Genomic DNA, 20,007 nt, shown 5'->3' on the forward strand with positions numbered 1-20,007 from the left:
TAGGACTTTGGATGAATATTTTGGATAAGGCTGACAACTGACTACTACAAAACAGACTCCAATTCGTGAAGGAGAGGTATGCTTATATTTAGGAGTAGGTGGTGGAAGCAGAGCTGTTTTGTTATCTGCAACAAGTGCAGTTTTTATATTTAAAGCACCTATGCTCATATAACCTAGACCAGGCTGGTGTGCACTGAGATTACATAAATGTTTACACTGCATGTAAGAATTTGTCTATTCCACAAATATGAATAAATCAGGTTTGCCTCCATCTATTACACTTACAGAAATGTTTTGCTCTTGAATGGTGTCATGTTTTTATGGGATGATTTTCCTGGGACATTTTGAGGTCACTGAAATTTGCAATGTAATTTTCAGCTCTCATTCCCGCTAAGCTTTTTCAGAGATGTTGGGAATAAAGCACACCCCTTAGGGATGACTCAACACATGAGGTTTCAATTACAAGGGGGGGGGGGGAATGGCAAGACACAGTTCATTGCCCTGGGACATAATGTTTTAACAGCCGTGTGTGTGTGTGTGTGTGTGTGTGTGTGTGTGTGTGTTTGTGTTTGTGTGTCAGCCACAGATAAAGCACAGAGCGGCCATCTCTGTCAGATCACAGCTTCTTCATTTGTGGAACAGACTGGTCACACCTATAGGGTAGATCCCAAATATGAAGCTCTGTGCCTGGGCTGGAGCCTGGTGTCTCCTGCCTTTCTTGGTTCTTCTGACTGTCCTCCACATCAAAGCAGACCAGCATCAACCCAGGGAGAGACACTATTACATTGCAGCTGTTGAGATAGACTGGAACTACTCTGGGAATGACACACACAGGTAAGATATTGGTTGGAGAATTTTAAATATTAAGATATTAAGATATGCAGCAGTTGCTGAAGATTATATTTTATTGTATTATAAGATTCATATAGTATTGGGCAAACTTGCTGTCTTATATTTTACTGTGGTCTCATCATTATTATTCATTTGAATTCTAACATGCTCATCCGAGAAGTCCCGTTTAGCAGTCTTTTATTGAAGTTGGTTGAGCCTCGTAAAAACAGTCCAGTCTGTCCTTGTTTAATTTTTTTGACAGCCTCCCTCACACACACACACACACACACACACACACACACACATACATTAAAACCCATATTGGGTCACATACAGTAGTTACAACATCTAAGGAAACTTGTGACTTCATATTTCCAATCTGTTGATATACAGTGTGGTGTGTGGGACATGTGTTTTTCTTGTGTGTGATTCATGTTTTGTGTTTTCCTCACATTCCTTAGGCTTGGTCCAACCTATAAGAAAGTGGTCTTTCGGGAATATGAGAAAGACTTCAGACAGGCTAAGACTCATCCCTCCTGGTTAGGTAAAGTTTGTGTATGGTTTACATGACTGTCTAATTTCTCAGAAACGCTCATTCTGTCTCCAAATCCACGTTCCACCTAGATAGACATGTGTATTCCAAAAATGTTTCTTGAATGTTTCCTAAAAAGAACTATGTATTTTGGTACTAATTAGAGGTACAACTAAGATGTGTTCAGCTTGTATAATTAGTGAGTACCTGCTGATTTATTCCAGTTTGTAAATGGAAATAACACAAAATAACAGACACGAGACAGATTATACAGATGAGTAAAAAACTGAAGGACAAACCTGAATAAATGAGTGTAGAAACAAAACATACAGATGTTTTCTGTGCAGGACACAAGGGTTCACAATGTGTACAAAGTGCCACCTACTCATCAGGAGCAATACACACTCACACACTGATGTCACAGCATGCTAAGGAGTATTGAAGCTTTTCTGGAGGCTCATGGTACAAGTCTTTATGAAGTTAGTTAATGAATTATATTTCTTAGAAAGAATTGTTTGTAACTTGAATAACCACTGTCTCATTTCCTTTTAACTGCTAATAAATCAGCAGATACTTAACAACTGTTCCAGTTGAATGGTATCGCCATTTTCCCTGTAATTACTTCCAAAGATGTTCTTAAGAAATCACAATCACATATTCATTTCTTTCTAGAAATATTTATATGGCAGTACCAGAAAGACTAAATATATATTATACCTATTCCATTAGTGTACACTGCAATATGTGGGACGATGTTGAAATTACATTTGCTGCTCAATGACAGTCATCAAATCACCAACAATAACACAGGAAAACAGTGATGAGTCAGTATGATGTTACCTGTTCTGATCTGTCAAGATGAGTCAGGCATGGGGGGGATTCCAAATAAATTTAAGTGTGTCTCTTTCTCTCTGCAGGCCTACTTGGACCCACACTAAGGGCAGAAGAGGGAGAGACGATTGTAGTCACTTTCAGAAACATGGCAAATGGACTGTATAGCATCCATCCACATGGAGTTGCCTATGGGAAGCAGTCAGAGGGTGAGTGCCTATTAGTCCAGCTGCAGATGACTCTGGCAGCTGTGGCGAATTTGAAGACACCAGAGACACTCTACAATGCTATTTGTTAGAATCATTGTGGCTGCTCATGATGTTACTCACTCTAATAATTACACAGCATTGGCCAACACAACAAACAACTTTGTTTGTCTTTTTCTAAAATATTAACCAGGGCAGGGAGATTGTCAAAGTAGACGGTACTGAAGTCCAACAGGAAGCATTGCTCAGCCTTAGGAAATCACTGTCTATGTTCATTAGATATAAGAAGACATTAGTGCCTCTGTGGATGTAGGAAACTGATACTAAGCGCTCCTTAATTCACTCTGAATGCAAAAGTCAGAGTGCAGGGGAATTCAAAATGAAAGAACAACTTGCAGGGAAGTCTTAATTAAGCCTTCATTATTCTTAGGACTAAACTGGAATGTCAACAAATTTTGTATGGAAAGCCAATGATGTCCTCAGACCCGTGTTTGGTATTGGCATTTCATTAATTCCAGTGGTTTTTCATTTTAAACTGAATGCCTTCGTTTTTTGCAGGAGCCAACTACTTTGACAACACATCACAGAAAGAGAAAGAGGATGACATAGTGCTGCCTAACAGTGAACATGTTTACTACTGGGAGGTGACATCAGAAGTTTCTCCACAGCCAAATGACCCTACCTGTCTCACCTACACCTATATCTCCCACCAAAATGTTGTCGAGGACTACAACTCTGGCCTCATTGGTACTTTACTCATCTGCAAGCCTGGTGAGTAGTAAAATGTGTGTTCTCATTTATGCCTGATGGGAAAATCACAAAATATCAGTTGCAACTGCATCTGAATGACTTGGTCTCTCTCACTTTTCTCTGTCTCTCTCTCTACAGGCAGTCTGAATGAGTCGGGAAAACAGGTCGCTGTTGATCAGGAGTATGTGTTCCTTTTTGGGGTTTTTGATGAGAAAGAGAGCAAGTACAAACCAGACAGCCATGCTTCAGATAACCATGTCAAATACACCATCAACGGATTCACAGAAGGATCGCTCCCTGGTAAGTCTGTCCAACAGAAATTTTGCCACTCATGGAATTAGAGAGTTAGGCAGTGGCCTAAATGGCTAGAGCCATTATCAGTTCAGGTGTCCTTGGTGATTTTTCTACTTGAAATGCAGACGACTTAGTGGTACTTGAAAAGTTTTTTTGTTTTTTTTGACTTTTATCAACTACATGTTCTTTGTACTTCATGTTATTTGACACTTACTAGGTGCTCTGCAGATAATGATTTCCATACAGAACATGTAAAATCAGGACAAATTCTTATTCTGTCGTAGATTTAACTACCCAATTGCTGTAGCGCAGGGGTGTCCAAGCTTTTTTCACTGAGGGCCACATACAGAAAAATATAGGATAGAATATAGAAAAATATAGAACTCACTAGAGTTGAGGTAGTCTCATCTTTAGTGTATTAAAGTTAGAAAAATCAATTCACAGTTGGTCAATATGCTATATTGTCCATAAATTTATTTTTATTGATTTGTTCAGAAAAAGGGTTGGCAGCTCATTCTCAGAACAGCAGCCTCAGATTAGCCTCAGGATGGTGATCCCCCACCATACAGAAAAAGAACAATAAAGGGGAAAATGGGATGGGCATATTTCAAGCTTGTTGTTTAACTTATTAGGCCTATTAACACACCTATTAATATTTGTTAGAAACTGTTATCAAAAGTAACAGACTGAATTGGACTTAATAGCAGGAGTTCATAGAATTTTAGTCGGTTATTGGGGTATTTAAATCGGTCGAGGCCTGACCATCCAGCTGCGGTGCTGATCCGATGCCACTTAGGCCAAAAATCCGGACAAATGTCACTTTGATCAAGGAGCGATTGAATCTGCATCAGGTGAAATCAGCTGATTTTGCACAGATGTGTACTCTGTGTATTAACAAGAAACACTCATAGAAGAAAGTGGTGGGCAAAAGCGGAGTAGTGACAGAACTGATGCAGCATTATTGATATTTGTCACACGTGTACCTGCATACCAGTACACACACAGATACTGTGCAAAATATTTTTAACTCAGCTAAAGTGGGAGCAGTGATGCTGCCTTGAGCCTTCTACCTAGCATTTCTTCGGTTCTGCCATCTTTGGTAACCTGGGGTAAATTTTTTGTTCTGTGATTGTCTTTTTTTGGTGGGGCAGCTGCCTCGTTTAACAGTAGCTCCCCCTGGTGTTAAAACTAAGAAGTGCAATACACTCAGGCAAAAGTTTAAAGCGCGGGCCATTTTCTATTCTCTTTATAAAATTTCTTGCCGTATTGAAATTTCTTGCCGTAATTTCTGGGCCGTAGTTTGGACACCCCTGCTGTAGAGAGTTGTTGAAGTTACTATTTCACCATCTGAACCTAAAACATTAAAATATACATTATATCACTGTTAACAGTCAAACCTCTGTTCTAAACCAGTGTGGAAAGTATATAACTGCAAGTCACCATAACAATAATGTTGACCTATTGTCAGGGTCAATAAAAAATTTGTAGTTTATATACTCATTCAAAATTTGATGTCTATAATATATGATCCAAAAAAGATGGGACAGGGGCATATTTACCACAAGGTTACATCATCTTTTAACAACACCTAGACAACTTGCAAGCAAATGAAAACTGAAGACACTAATTGTTTTTGAAAGTGCTTTGCTTGATGTTTGACTTCAGTTGCTCAACAGTCCAGGGTCTCTGTTGTTGTGTTTTGTCATTCATAATACACCATACATTTTCAATGGGAGACAGGTCTGGGTTACAAGCAAGCCAGTCTCTTATTCGCACTCTTTTACTTCAAGGACACATTGTTGTAACAGGTGCAGAATCAGAATCAGCTTTATTGGCCAAGTATGTGGGACATACAAGTAATTTGACTCCAGTTTAAACATTGTACTCAATGTACTTACATAGGAAAAAAGCACAAAGGACTGAACAATAACTCACAGGGATGTCACTAAAAAGACGTTGTCTAGATGCTGGCTTTTGAACTTTGTGCTGGTAGCAATCTGAATGGTCCCTTTCCTCTTTAACATCAAATTGAAATGTGGCCTCATCAGTCCAGATTTAATATTTTTACTGACAATGCCAATACTGACACAATACCAACAAAAAGTGTTCCTGACCACATGTAGTAATATCCTTTATACTATCATGTTGGTTTTAAATGCAGTGCTGCCTGAAGGATCAAAGGTCACAGGCATTCAGTGTTGGTTTTCAGCCTAACCCCTTGCCCATAGATATGGATTCTCTGAAACCTTTGATGACATTATGAAATATAAATCATACTTCGTATATCGTATAATCGTATAATTGTGTTGAGAAACGTTCTTCAACTGTTGGGCTGCAGTTTTTTCACAAAGTGGTGAACCTCCCTCCATCCTTGCTTGTGAACCACTGAGCCTTTTGAGGATGCCCCTTTCATATCTAATGATGATACTATCACCTGCTGTTACCAATCAACCTGTTTACCTGTGGAATGTTCCAAACAGGTGTTTTTGGAGCATTCCACAACTTTCACAGTCTTTTGTTGCCCCTGTCCCAACTTGTACAAAATAGAATATAGTTTATCAGTTAAAACATTAAATATCCTGTCTTTGTACCATAATCAGCATATAGGTAGAAAAGGATTTGTAAAGGATGATCCGTGTCTAATCAAGTAATTGTTTCAGTACCCACAGTTTAAATGGAAAAACCCAGTCTGAGGTGTAGTGATATAAAAAACATTGGGAATATAATAATGGCAATATTTGCCTCCAACTTGTCCCTTATGTTTGTATAAAACTTGAACAGGACCAGTCTTTGCAATGAAACTTTACACATGATACTCCCTGTTTAATGGCAATACTTCCTTACTTTTTACTTTGGAACACAGCAGTTTTACTAGTGATGTATTAGTTTACAGTTGCAGTGCACTACTTTCACTTAAATGAAATATCTGACTACTTCCTCCACCACTGCTTCTATGTGTGTTGTGTACAGTCAGTGAAAAGAAATTCACCAGATGGCTTGCATAAAGAAATCTATTGAAAGATAAAATACACAAACTGACCAACAGTCTCCTCCTTTCTTTCCAGATGTCAGTCTGTGTGCCCATGCCTCTGTGAGCCTGCATCTTGTAGGTATGAGCTCAGAGCCTGAGGTATTCTCAGTGCATATGAATGGGCAGGTGCTGCAGCATAATGGGCATAAAGTGTCATCAGTAGGCCTGATCAGTGGCTCCTCTACCACTGCCACCATGGTGGCTCTCCACAAAGGCCGCTGGCTACTCTCCTCACACACCATCAAGCACATGGAAAGTAAGTGTTTCTCTACACATGAGATGAATCGATCCATCATCCACTGTTCATGAATACTTTTTACCAACGTAACTAAATTTACAAGAAAAAATGTTTCTGCCATTGCAGCCGGCATGCATGGTTTTGTGGATGTGAAAAAGTGTGATGGCTTCGAAGCACCCCGCCGAAGGATGACCATTGAACAAAAACGACACAGCAGGGAGTGGAAATACTATATTGCTGCTGAGGAAATCGTCTGGGACTATGCACCTAACATGCATGAACATATTGACGAGTAAGCAGCATTTATAGACATATTTTGTATGTTTGATAGCATTTTTAAAGCTGTGCATACGAAGTAATCAGGCATCCCTCCGATGCTAAATATATCCTTTGTGTTTATAACTAATTTAAGGTGCTACTGTAGCATTTTGATTCACCAATATAGCATTTCAAATGACCTGATATACATTGCTCTGTTTACTGTCAAAAGAGATGATGATAGTTCTGCTGCTTTTGCTTTGCTGAGAAGATATTAGGAATTATTTTCAATTTTAACTCTCTTGTGTCCATTAAGAGAATCCTTCAATTTGTTAAGTTCTACTTGAGCTGGAAGAACAGTTTTGCATGGACCATTAATATCACAGGTACCACACAGCTTGAAGTGCAGTGTTGAAGCAGTGCGGCATCAGTGTTTTAACCCCTTTACGCCGATTGTCGTGAATTCACATCATACTGCTTTAATCCACATTGCATCAGAATCGCTCATTCATTCCTCTAGAGCCGGTTTGTGCATATTCAACACACACCTAGGAACCTTTTGCAAGCACTGGTTTCACGTCGGACCGGTCAAAGTGAAAACAACATCCGTTGTGTTGTAATGTAATGGTTGTAAGCCAATTTTGTGGCTTTTATGATGCACATTTATGAATTTTGAAAAAAAAGTATTTTAATGCAAATTAGCGATAACAGGCGTTAAATGCAAGCATTTACGCCTGTTGTCGCTAATTTGCATCATACCTAAATTTATATCTATTGTATGTGCTACAGAAAAATTAACAAACTCCTCTTAATTTAGGATCAATTTGAAAGCAAAAACTCAAAGAATTATTTTTTTATATATAATTCTAAATAAATTCAGGCGTCAAGGGGTTAAATGGTTTTGTTTATGGAAGTTATATCAATGTCTCAAAATTTAATAAAACATTTTTTGTGTAGGGACTTCAAGTTCCAGTATCTGAGACAGTCATCAACACGTATAGGTGGAAAGTACAAGAAGGCAGTCTACACGCTGTACAAAAATGAGTCATTCATTGAAAGGTTAGAGACCAAGCAAAGGAAAAATGAGCTTGGGATCTTGGGCCCAGTGATCAGAGCGCAGATCAGAGATGTTATCAAGGTGAGATCATATTCAATTAAAATCAATCCACTATATAGTATATTGAATGATTTGAAAACAGAACAATTAGAAGATAAATACAATGTTGTTCACTTTCATTATAAGGCTATGCCTATGAAACACGGTACAGTCAGAAAGTATTGTTTTGTCTCTGTGTTCCAGCACACTCAAACTCAGTTCAAGGTTATTTGAGGGAATTGAGAAGAACTATGTAAGAAAATGGTCTACAGTTCCTACACTGTTCAACTGCCGTGGTTATAAACACTATCAAATTAATGATTAAAGTAAGCACTTTAACCTCATAGTCAGTTGTATTTCCAATCAGTGACTGTGGGCACAGAGCCATCTCACAAGTCATGGTCACTGCAATACTTTGAATACTCGGATTCAGGTCACCAGGCATTTGTCATCTACAGACTGCATGTCCTCATACATCCTTGTGTCCTTTTACAGATTGTTTTTAAGAACATGGCTTCCAGGCCCTACAGCATCTATCCACATGGACTGACAATAGAGAAGTCGGAAGAGGGAGTCAACTACCCAGCAGGAGGTACGAAAATCTCTCCTCACTGAAAACAAACTGATTGAACACTTGAGCATAGCAGACTATCAAGTCTGCTTTGATTGTATAAAGTAATTACAATAAAATCAATGATGTGTATCTCAATGTTGTTGCCAGGCAACCAGTCTCATGGTGTTCAGCCAGGTGAGACATACACCTACATATGGAGAGTAGTTGAAGAGGATGAGCCTTTGGATGGAGACTCTCGATGTCTGACACGAGTGTACCATAGTGCAGTGGACACACCACGTGACATTGCCTCAGGACTGATCGGACCGATCCTCATCTGCAAGAGTCAGTCCCTCAATGTCAGGAATGTGCAGGTAAAAAGATTCTACATTCATTTGTAGCCATGTTAGCAGCATGGCTTATAGAAATGGCAACGTCTGTCTGTCCATCCATCAGCTGATCCACCAATTTGGTCCTGTCTGAAATATCGCAGCATTTATTAAATGGATTTCATGCATACATCCTCTTGCACCACCACTTGATTCAAGTTTGTGTTTTTTAATGTCCAATTATTGATCGTATTGCTGTGAAATTTGGTACAGAAATTTATGTTCCTCTCAGAATGATTTGTAAATTCTTTGATGGCCCCTTGACTTTTCATCTACTGCCACCATCAGGTCGAAATTGTAATTTTTCCAGTCCTTTATTTAGCAAAATGCCTGCAAAACTAATGACATTCACATTAACCTCAGCTGTGCTTTGTGTTTAGTATTAATTTAGTTAATTTAGTGTTAATCTAAGAATTATGAACATGGTAAATATTAGAACTGCCTAACATCAATATGTTTGCATTGTCATTGTGAGTGTATTAGCTACACAACCTCTCAGAGCTCCTAACATGGCTGTAAGCCCTTATTCTGTCTTAAGCGAATAAGGCTCATGATTTTTCAACATTAAAAATCCACAAAGAGTGAGTTGGTTATTTACATTGTTAAATAGCTATTGATGAATTTCTGAGAGATGACTTTGACAAATTCAATGTTGAAATTTGTGCAGTAATAGTGTTTTTATCCTTTCTCTTTTGGGCTTGAGGTTGATGTGATGAACATTGAAAAACTTTATTGTTGCGTTTGTACATTAACATATGAAGTCAGAATTGATGTTTACTGGTAAGTTTTGTGGTAATTAAATATGTCTTGTGTTTTTTTTATGATTGACCTTTAATGGTTTTGTTACCCTATATAAGACAATAAAATAAAAGTTAACTAGCTACACTGATGTTGTATTACACAGACATGTAACATTTGTTAAACTATTGACATTACTCTAATAAAAGTACACATTTAAAATGACAACTCAATTTCAGATATTTGAAAACATACTGTTATGGTGAGATATTTTAAAATGAATAGAGGTTTTGTTTTTACAGCTGAAATCAGACAAGGAGCAGCATGCCATGTTTGCTGTGTTCGATGAGAACAAGAGCTGGTACCTGGAATACAACATTCGCCAATATTGTGATCGATCCAAAGTCAACAAGGCAGACCCAGACTTTTATAAGTCCAATGTCATGCACAGTAAGTTTTGCCATAATCAGACTGATGCTAATAAATCCAGCTTATCCTAAAAGATATGATATGTTCCCTCCATTATTTGTTCATACATCTACCGACATAGCCTTCAGCTGCCTTTCAGATGGCTAATTTTTTATGTAAATTTCCTTACAGCAATTAATGGTTATGTGTTTGAGAGTGGCCCTCTCTTGGGCTTCTGCAATGGTGAGGTTGTAACATGGCACGTGTCCAGCATTGGAGCACAGGAGTACATCCAAACAGCGACATTCTACGGCCATACCTTTGAGCTGAATGAGCGAACAGAGGACTTTCTCAGCCTCTACCCCATGACTGGAGAGACCATCAATATGAACATGGACAACATTGGTCAGTCAGGGTTTACAATACCTTTTTAATGTCAAATTGTGTATTGTGTATCCAAATATTTGATCTGTATGGATACTTTAAATTTGAGAAAATAGTATGACAACAGAAACACAATATGCTCCATGTACGTATATCAGACTGGGTGATATTAAGTATGTATAAGTCCAGAAATTATTGATGAGTTATGCTAAAAGTGGCAGCTGCTTAGTTTTTCAAAGGTCTTTCATGGATATTTTTTGTGTGTCTCTCTTGAACCAGGTGTCTGGCTTCTGTCCTCCCTAAATTCCCATGAGACAACCAAGGGAATGCGTGTAAAGTTTCAAGATGTTGAGTGCTATCGTGACTATGAATATGAGTACAGTGACGATGAAGATCCAGCATTACACAAAGAATTTACTGTGTGGAATCCTCTGAGCTTGGATGAAATCAAGAAGGAAGAAGAGAAGCCTGAACCTGTGAAAGAAGCACCAGCAGAAATAGATATTTACACAGAAATGTTTGCAGAGGAATTAGGTCTCAGATCGCTGAAAAACCAGTCTAGTATCTCCGATGTGGAGGAGCTGGACCTCTCTTTCCTCGACTATGATGCTATTGATGTGCTTGAGAAAGACACAGATATGTCCCTTAATTTCACAGATGAAAAGGGGAAAATTGAGACCTCTATTCCAAAATCAAATGCACTAAATGAGACATTATTCCCAAATTTGAAAGAGGCAGATACACTAAACCTTACAGCAGTTAATCTTCAAACACAAAGCATCAGAGATAATTCAATACATATGCAGAACAGTAGTATGCCATCAACAACAGCAATAGTTCATAATACAACGGCATTATCAGTGGTTGGAAATGTATCCAAACAAATTACCAATTTTACTGCAACATTACAAGGAAATTCCAGTTCCCTCTTGGAGACTGAAAGAATGAATGTAACACTGACTGGTGATAACCAGACTTCTGTGGACAGAAACTTGGCAGAAGGCTCTGAGGAGAGACTCACCAGAGGGGATGTGTTCTTTTACTCTCCTCTATCCAATTTGAGCACCAATAATCTCCACAGTACACCAGAGGGCAATGTCACCTCTCTGTCCCATAGCACAAAAGAGAAGGATGAGAATAACACAGCAACTAACCACGTTGACGTGTCAGTAGATGAAACAAACCATTCATTGTGCATTCCAGTGGCTGATGTTGGAAAGGGTGGCATCAGCACCACAAACAGATGCAATTTGACCATCTTTGAGTTGGAGGTGGAGAGCACAGACAACAACACCAGTGACAGCAACTTCCTAAACACCACAGCAGAGCCAGCAGAGTATAGACTTCAAAAGAATTCCTCTGAAATTGTGACATATCCAACCAATTCCAGCCTTGAAAACATAACGCATATTTTCTTCGAAGCAGGGCCATTACCGAATGTCACAGTGACTAAGTCCATATCAAATTCATCAGGGGAGATTAGTTTAGAGAGTACAGAGAATGTCACGGCTCTTCATGCCAAGTTGAACCACACATCTTCTGTGCTAAGTTTTTCCAATGACACTATGGTTTCAGGGAACCTGTCCCTCTCCAGCGATGCAGTAAGAGAGAATAATTCTGGCGAGCTAAGTGCCTCAGACAGCAGTGAAGAAGTGTTTATCTACCTAAAAGAAAACAATACAGATTTTATTAAAACCACCTCCGTCCAAATACAAGGGCACAACTGGACTTACGAAGAAGCTCACCAAAGGGTACCAATGGAGATTCCTGATTACATGAAGAAATATTTTGAGAAAGAGACCCCTCAAACAACACCAACTCCTAAAAAGATCAGGAAGGTGAGCCTACGGCAGAGACCCCAGAAGGGCCAAGGCATGAAAACAAAGAAGAGGAAGGATTACAAGGCTCAGGCCAGGAGTGGCTTACCATTCTCTCCTCGTGGATTCAATCCAGGCATGACCCCGCGTGGGTCACGACCCCTTGCCCCACAACCTGTTTCTGATGAGGAGGAGCTCATTAACATGCCTGTGGTCATTGGTGTGCCCCGACCCGATTTCAGTGACTATGAGCTATATGTTCCTGGGGATGAACCAGATCATCTAGGTCTGGATGAGCAAAATGTGAAAGATGATGAATATGAATATGTGATGTACAAAGACCCCTACAGCAGTCGTGAAGACATCAAGAATTTCAGCGTGGATGAGACGACTAAATACTACTTAAAATTCTCAGGCCCAAATGTCAAGATTCATTTCATTGCTGCAGAAGAGGTTGAGTGGGACTTTGCTGGCTATGGACAGAGGTAAGCTCAGTGATAGCAGCAAGACATTTGAAAAGACATGACTATTAATATTTACTTGTAAAGTGTGCAGTATTATAGTACTCATCTATACACATGCAAAGCTGAATTAAGATCCTGTTATCCCACAGGAGGCAAGACAAGTCGCAACAAAAGAGTCGAGAAACTAAGTTCACCAAGGTGGTTTTCCGTAGTTACATGGACAGTAGTTTCAGCACACCTGAAATCCGTGGAGAAATAGATGAGCATCTAGGCATCCTGGGACCTGTCATCAAGGCAGAAGTTGGACAAAGCATCATGGTAAGAATGTCAACATCAGCTGTATCAGCTTCAAACTGTAAAAATTGCAATTCATCTGGGGTTAGTTAGGGACTATTTCTTGGCTGGGCACAGTAACTTCCTACTGGGGGCACGGGGTTTTCCCTTTCCTCTTTGTGCTAAACTAAGCTAACTGACCTCCAAAATGTCTGTGAAGATTCTTATTCATCCAGGTCATGGTACTTCTAAGTGCTTCCAAAAGGCAACGTTCCACCTCTCATCCCAGAGGCTTCTTCATTTCTAACTGACTGGTGGAAAGTCTCAGGTATTTATCCTCTTGCAGGATCATAGACCTGCCTAGCTATCATGTGAGTCGTTAAGGTCAAATGAGCCATGGTGTTAATAAGTCAATATTGGACGACAATATGGGGGTCCTGGTGTGAACGGGGGGGGTCATCATATGACTCATCAGGGCCAAATAAGTCCTTGCGTGAATGGTTGTTGAGTTGTTGGGGTGGGGTCTGGGTACAGCATTGTATGGGGATGCTAAGTGGTGTCATAGACCACCCCTTTGGTTCGGTGATGGTCTTTCCAGTTTGACATGGATAGCCTCTTTACTCCCCTTCAAACCATTTTTCTTCCCTGGACAAAATATGCACATTACTGTCCTCAAATGAGTGTCTCTGGTCCTTCAGATGTAGGTGGACAGCTGAGTCTTGACCCGAGGTGTTGGCTCTCCTGTGTTGTGCCATGCGTTTGTGTGGTGGTTGTTTTGTTTCCAATATACAAGTCTGTGCACGCCTTGCTGCATTGCACTGCTGCACCACATTGGTCTGTTTGTGCCTGGATGTTTTGTCCTTAGGGTGGAGAAATGTATGCCTCAGAGTTTTTCAGATATTCCTGCAATGTATGGTATAACAATATTGTTCCGTTTATGGTCCTTTTCTACTCTTTCAGTTCTGGTTTGTTTTGCTTTCTTGATGAAGGCTCACTTTGGGTAACCACACATTCTAAGTGCTTGCCTGATGTGTTTTTGCTCCTTATCCTTGCTGTCTGTCCTTCTGGGCACGTTCTGAGCTTGATGGTGTAGGGTTCTGATAACCTCCAGCTTATGCTCCAATGGATGGTGAGAAGCAAAGAACAAATACTGATCTGTGTGTGTAGGTTTTCTGTATATTTTGATGTTGAGGCTTCTGTGTACTATGCACACTGTGCAATCCAGAAAGGTCAGATTGTTTCCTTTAACATCCTCCCGAGTTAACTTTTTGTTGTTGTCCACTTCATTCAGCTTCCACTTCCTGTGCTCTAATTTTGACCCAGGTGCCATCCACGTACCTAAACCAGTTCCTGTGAAGGAGATCAGGGCTCTGCTCTCCACTTCCTCCATATAGAGATTGGCTACTATTGGAGAGACCGGAGACCCCATGGCACAGCCATGCTTCTGTCTGTAGAAGTCGTGGTTGTACTGAAAATAGGTGGTTGTCAGGCAGAGATTTAGTAGGGTACATATGTGATCCGGGTGAGGTTGATAAATACCTGACACTTCCCACCAGTCAGTTAGAACTGAAGAAGCCTCTTGGATAACTGGAAAACCACAAGCAAGTTCAGTTGCCGTTTGGAAGCACTTAGAAATGACCTCCAAAATGTTAGGCATTTCCAAAATATCTAGCTATTCCTTTAAAGCCATAACTAAACTGAATGTCTTTTTGTCCTGTAGGTGGTGTTCAGGAACAACGCCAACCGCCCATACTCCTTACACCCAAATGGCGTTTCCTATACCAAGCAGACAGAGGGTCTGTCTTATGAAGATGGTTCTAAGTACTGGTATAAATATGACAATGAGGTTCAACCCGGTACTACCTTCACATATATATGGAAGGTGCATTCTATGGTTGGGCCAAAGCCAGATGAGTCTCACTGTCGTACCTGGGCCTACTATTCAGGTGTTAATCCTGTGAGTAATTGGTGCATAAAAAAAACTTGAAAATAAATATTTACTTAATTTATATTACCAGTTTATAATTACAAAAACATATTAAAGCAAAGTATGAAGAATTTGAGGATCTGACTGTGGACCACTTAATTGCAGCACAAAAAACACTGTTGGACACAGATAAATGGTCTTAAAGTAACACAAACTGTGTCACTTTTCTAACAATCTTATGCTATCAAATAATTTAAAAGATACTGTATCACATACATACTGTATTTTACACATATGGGCTTGACATTAAGATAAAACCAATGTGAAACATTAAACTATGTGTTTGGGTTGAGCACAATGGAATGTATTCACATTTTTAAAAACTTGTTTTAACCCTAGTGTGTGCTCTGTCTCTTAGGAAAGGGATATGCACTCGGGCTTGATTGGGCCTTTGCTGGTGTGCCGAGAGGGCACCATGGACAGAGAGTTAACAGACATGAGGGAGTTCGCACTGCTTTTCATGACCTTTGATGAGTCGCAGAGCTGGTACTATGAGAAGAACCGTGAGATTATACAGAGGAAAAACCGAAGGAGAGTTATGGACCCCAACTTCAAGGAGAACCTCAAGTTCCATAGTAATGCATTATGTACCTTCAACTAACCTGGTTTAAATGATCGTCTACCCAAAATCTTTTGACTGAGTGAATTATATAGCATGCTAATTTACATAGACAATGAACATCCACTCTTCATAACAAAACCTGCTTCCCAAAAAGATGGGATACAATGTAAAACAAGTAACAGAATGTAATCATTTGCAAACAAATTATGTTTACTAAGTGTTCCTGAGCCCATGTAGTGATATCCTTCATACAATCATGTGTTCACAAAATGGTAAATCTCTCTCCATCTTTGCTTGTTCATGACTGAGCCTTTCCAGGATGCCCCTTTCATACCCAATGTTGATACTATCACCTGTTACCAACCAACCTGTTTACCTGTGGAATGTTCCAAACAGGTGTTTTTGAAGCATTCCACAACTTTCATTCTTTTGTTGCTCCAGTCCCAACCTGTTTGAAACATGTTGTTGCATCAACTTCAGAATAAGCATATGTGTACATAAATCTATGAAGCTGATGAAGTCAAGCATTCAAAATATTGTCTTTGTACTGTTTTCAATTAAGCATATGTCAAAAAGGATTAGCCAATTATCACATTCTGTTTTATGCACATGTTACACAGCGTCACACTCTTTCAGAATCAGTTGCAATGCCTTTTCTTCCATGTATTCATGATTTGCCAGTTACAGAACAGAAAAACAAAGTCATCTGATTGAAAATTTTTGTGTGTTGTTCCCAAGCCATCAATGGCATTATATACAACTTGAAGGGCCTGAGGATGTACACCAACCAGCTTGTGTGCTGGCACCTGATCAACATGGGTTCTCCCAGAGACTTTCAGAGTGTCCACTTCCATGGACAGACTTTCCTCCACAAGAAGACCACCAGCTACCGACAGGCTGTCTACCCACTACTTCCTGGTGAGCAATTTAATTTGTTAATTTGTTCAATTGTTAAATGACTGCAGACCATCAACACTTTTTGCTGCTTTTGTGCTTTCAAGTTTCTGAAGTGATGATACCTCAGAACAGTTGTAGAGCAGAGAATAGCTGCTACTATTTGATGTCAACATCATAGCAGAAACAGTGTGATTCAGCATAATTATTGTACCAAACTGTCATTGCAGGGAGCTTTGCTACTCTGGAGATGTATCCATCCAAACCTGGCCTGTGGCAGCTGGAGACAGAAGTTGGTTTCAACCAACAGAAGGGCATGCAGACTCTCTTTTTGGTTCTAGATAATGGTACAAATACTTAAAACACAGTACAGCGTTTACAGTATTATTTTCTGACTGCACTGAAATACTGTCATGTTGTGTTTTAATATTGAGATATTGCTTGTATGTCTACTCCAAGACTGCTACCGTCCATTGGGTCTACAGTCAGGCAGTGTAAAAGATGACCAGATTACAGCAGTCAATACTAGAGGTAGTCACACTTCCTCCTGCCTGCACTATTTGTTTTGGCAACACATACACTATTGCAGTAATGCTCTATACACAAATAAGTCACTGGAGGAATGACAATATTTCCATCTTTGAAGGATACTGGGAGCCTCATCTTGCCAGATTGAACAATCAGGGTAAATACAATGCATGGAGCACACAGCAGAATGCCAGCTGGATCCAGGTATGTGTAGCAGGTGTAATAAGTACTGTGTGTGTGTGTGTGTGTGTGTGTTTGTTTGTACGTGTATCTCTGTGACTTGATTTTGATACTTGCTCTTGCTTTCTATGTGAATACAATCTACGACTTGTGGACTTACCCCTGTATAGGTTGACTTCCAGAGGCCAGTTGTGATCAGCCAAGTGGCCACCCAGGGAGCCAGGCAGCTGTTCCAATCCCAGTTTGTGGTTAAATACTCTATCTCCTACAGCACTGATCGTCGGAAGTGGATCTTCTATAAGGGCGACAGCAGAGACCTGAGAAAAGTGGGGAAGTTTAATCACCTCCTTTATCATGCAAACAGCCACAAACTAAGAGCCAAGTGTGTGATCACCTGTTTATTTCTCTCTGTCTGTTACTCCATCTTTCACCAGGTATTCACTGGGAACCAGGAAGCATATGAGGCAAAGAGAAACACCTTCTTTCCTCCTCTGGTTGGACGGTTCGTTAGGCTCCACCCTATCAACTGGTACAACAAGGCTACAGTCCGCATGGAGTTCTATGGCTGTGAGCTTGATGGTAAGATCTTACTCAATGTGTAGGTGGATATTGGCACCCCAGAACAAGTCAACAAAAATTTTAAAATACTTTGTATTCATGTATTCCTTATATACAGCTTCATCTCCTGATATAGGCCACACCCATTTTTTTTTTTTGTATTTCCAAGTCTGTGAAATATGCAAATCTATCTATAGATTCTCGAAAGGACATGGAAATTGTGTTTTTTTTAAGGAACTCATCAATACATTTTTTGTCATTACACCATACAGTATTTGCGATGCAAATAGACCATGAACTCAAGAAAAAGTACTTCAATTTGCAAATCTGACCATAGGTGGTACTGTGATGATAAATGATTTCTCCTGGTTTACAAATACTTTCTCCAAATTAATGTGTACTCAGGTGTCATAGAGTTGAGGAGCCTGTAAATGTGACAGTTCTAATTTCCCGCATTAGGCTGCTCAGTGCCTCTGGGGATGGAGAGCGGACTGATAAAAGACCATCACATCACAGCCAGCTCCACAGCTTCCAGCTGGTACTCGGGACCCTGGAGACCCTCCCTTGCCCGCCTCAACAGACAAGGCACCATTAATGCATGGCAGGCTGAGGTACACATAATAATACTGACATGATAGGTCAAAATTAATTCATTGACATTTCTATTGAGCATCAGCTTGAATACACAGAATGTCACGGTTCCTGAGGGATCTGCCACCAGTATGCACACAACTGCAGCTGGCAAAATCCTTGAAAATGTGTGAATTGTATAGTATCCAAATTCCTTTAGTAGTTCATAAATGCATGCATACCAATCTACAAGTCATCTCTCTGTCTCTCTCTCTCCCTCTCTTTGTCTCTCTATCTCTTTCTATGTCTCTCTCTCTCTCTCTCTCCCTCTCTCTCTCTCTCTCTCTCTCTCTCTCTCTCTCTCTCTCTCTCTCTCACTCACTCACTCTCCGTGCCCTGTCTTCCACAGCATAATGACATGAACCAGTGGCTTCAGGTGGAGCTGCCCCAAATTAAAAAGATCACAGGCATCATAACACAAGGAGCTAAGTCTCTGGGGAAAGAGATGTATGTCATCTCCTACACTCTGCAGTACAGCAGCAATGGGATACACTGGAACCACTACACAGATGATGAGGGCCTCCCTTTCAAGGTGAGCTGTGTCAAAACCATGTGGAAATTATACACTATTTAGGCTACATTAACCAGTTCACTGGTAACTGGAGTTCTCCTTGACAGCAGTAGGGAAATTATTCTAAACAATGTCTCTCATCAAATCCAGACTTTTGTTGGAAACACAGACAACAACGACCATGTGAAGAACTACATCTACCCTCCTATATTCTCCCGCTTCATCCGAATCCTCCCCAATAGCTGGATGAGCTCCATCACCATGAGAATAGAACTGCTGGGCTGTGACTTTGAGTGATGCACACACACACACACACTCACACACACGCATGCACACACACACACACACACACACACACATACACACACAAATCCATACCAAATGATGACAGGTCAGGGCCACCATTCACATCTACATCCAAATAAAGATGCATGCAAAACACTTTAACACACATGTAGTCTATGCCCAAATCCACTTTCGCACATATGGTCATGTACTGAGGATGCTACAAATGTAAATATACTAAATGTAATTCTTTGCATGCAAGTAAAAGCAAACACATACATACATATAGTGCATTTATTACTTAGGCCATTTCTTGAATGTCATGCAGCTTGTGAAACTAAACTGTTACATAAATGAGAACTCCTGCCACTGGAAAATTTCAGTTTCTTTCTTGCCCGGTTTGAATGTTGAAAACAAATAGGATGCAAAAAAATCAATGTCTTACTATATAGTTTATAGTGTTTTATTATACAAATACATGCCCAGTTAAATCTTCAAAACTCATTGGTAAGTGCAGTAAGTATGAGTAATCTTAACTCTTTTGTCAATAGTTGTATGTTTTTTTTGGAAAACTAGGAGCATTTATGCCATTTGGTTGATCATAAATGAATGAAAATGAATGTAAATATGTAAGTAGAAAGCATGAAATTTATTTTTTAATAAATATGATTGCCATTGTTATTTTTCAGCGTCCACCTTAATATGAGTACATAAATTAATGGATTCTGTTAGCAGAGTCTTGTTCCCAAGTATGAGTATGTGGTCACTGATATTTTCTC

At 39.8% G+C, this 20,007-nt stretch overlaps 1 protein-coding gene across 1 annotated transcript; it reads left to right on the plus strand.

Annotated features, from left to right (window-relative positions):
- The first annotated feature begins 673 nt into the window (after positions 1 to 673).
- On the plus strand, positions 674 to 19,801 carry f5 (coagulation factor V). The gene is made up of 25 exons (XM_041950691.1): positions 674 to 834; positions 1,293 to 1,375; positions 2,281 to 2,403; positions 2,959 to 3,171; positions 3,289 to 3,450; positions 6,510 to 6,731; positions 6,840 to 7,005; positions 7,929 to 8,109; positions 8,563 to 8,659; positions 8,789 to 8,994; positions 10,050 to 10,197; positions 10,348 to 10,560; positions 10,819 to 12,841; positions 12,970 to 13,138; positions 14,814 to 15,050; positions 15,439 to 15,655; positions 16,381 to 16,560; positions 16,767 to 16,883; positions 16,996 to 17,067; positions 17,183 to 17,268; positions 17,415 to 17,570; positions 17,679 to 17,823; positions 18,262 to 18,413; positions 18,782 to 18,964; positions 19,094 to 19,801. Exons 1-25 carry the CDS (start codon positions 674 to 676, stop codon positions 19,238 to 19,240), a joined length of 5,859 nt encoding a protein of 1,952 aa, XP_041806625.1. The 3' UTR covers positions 19,241 to 19,801.
- The last annotated feature ends 206 nt before the right edge of the window (positions 19,802 to 20,007 follow it).

The sequence above is a fragment of the Chelmon rostratus genome, chromosome 13 (assembly GCF_017976325.1).
Source record: "Chelmon rostratus isolate fCheRos1 chromosome 13, fCheRos1.pri, whole genome shotgun sequence".
Lineage (NCBI taxonomy): Eukaryota > Metazoa > Chordata > Actinopteri > Chaetodontiformes > Chaetodontidae > Chelmon > Chelmon rostratus.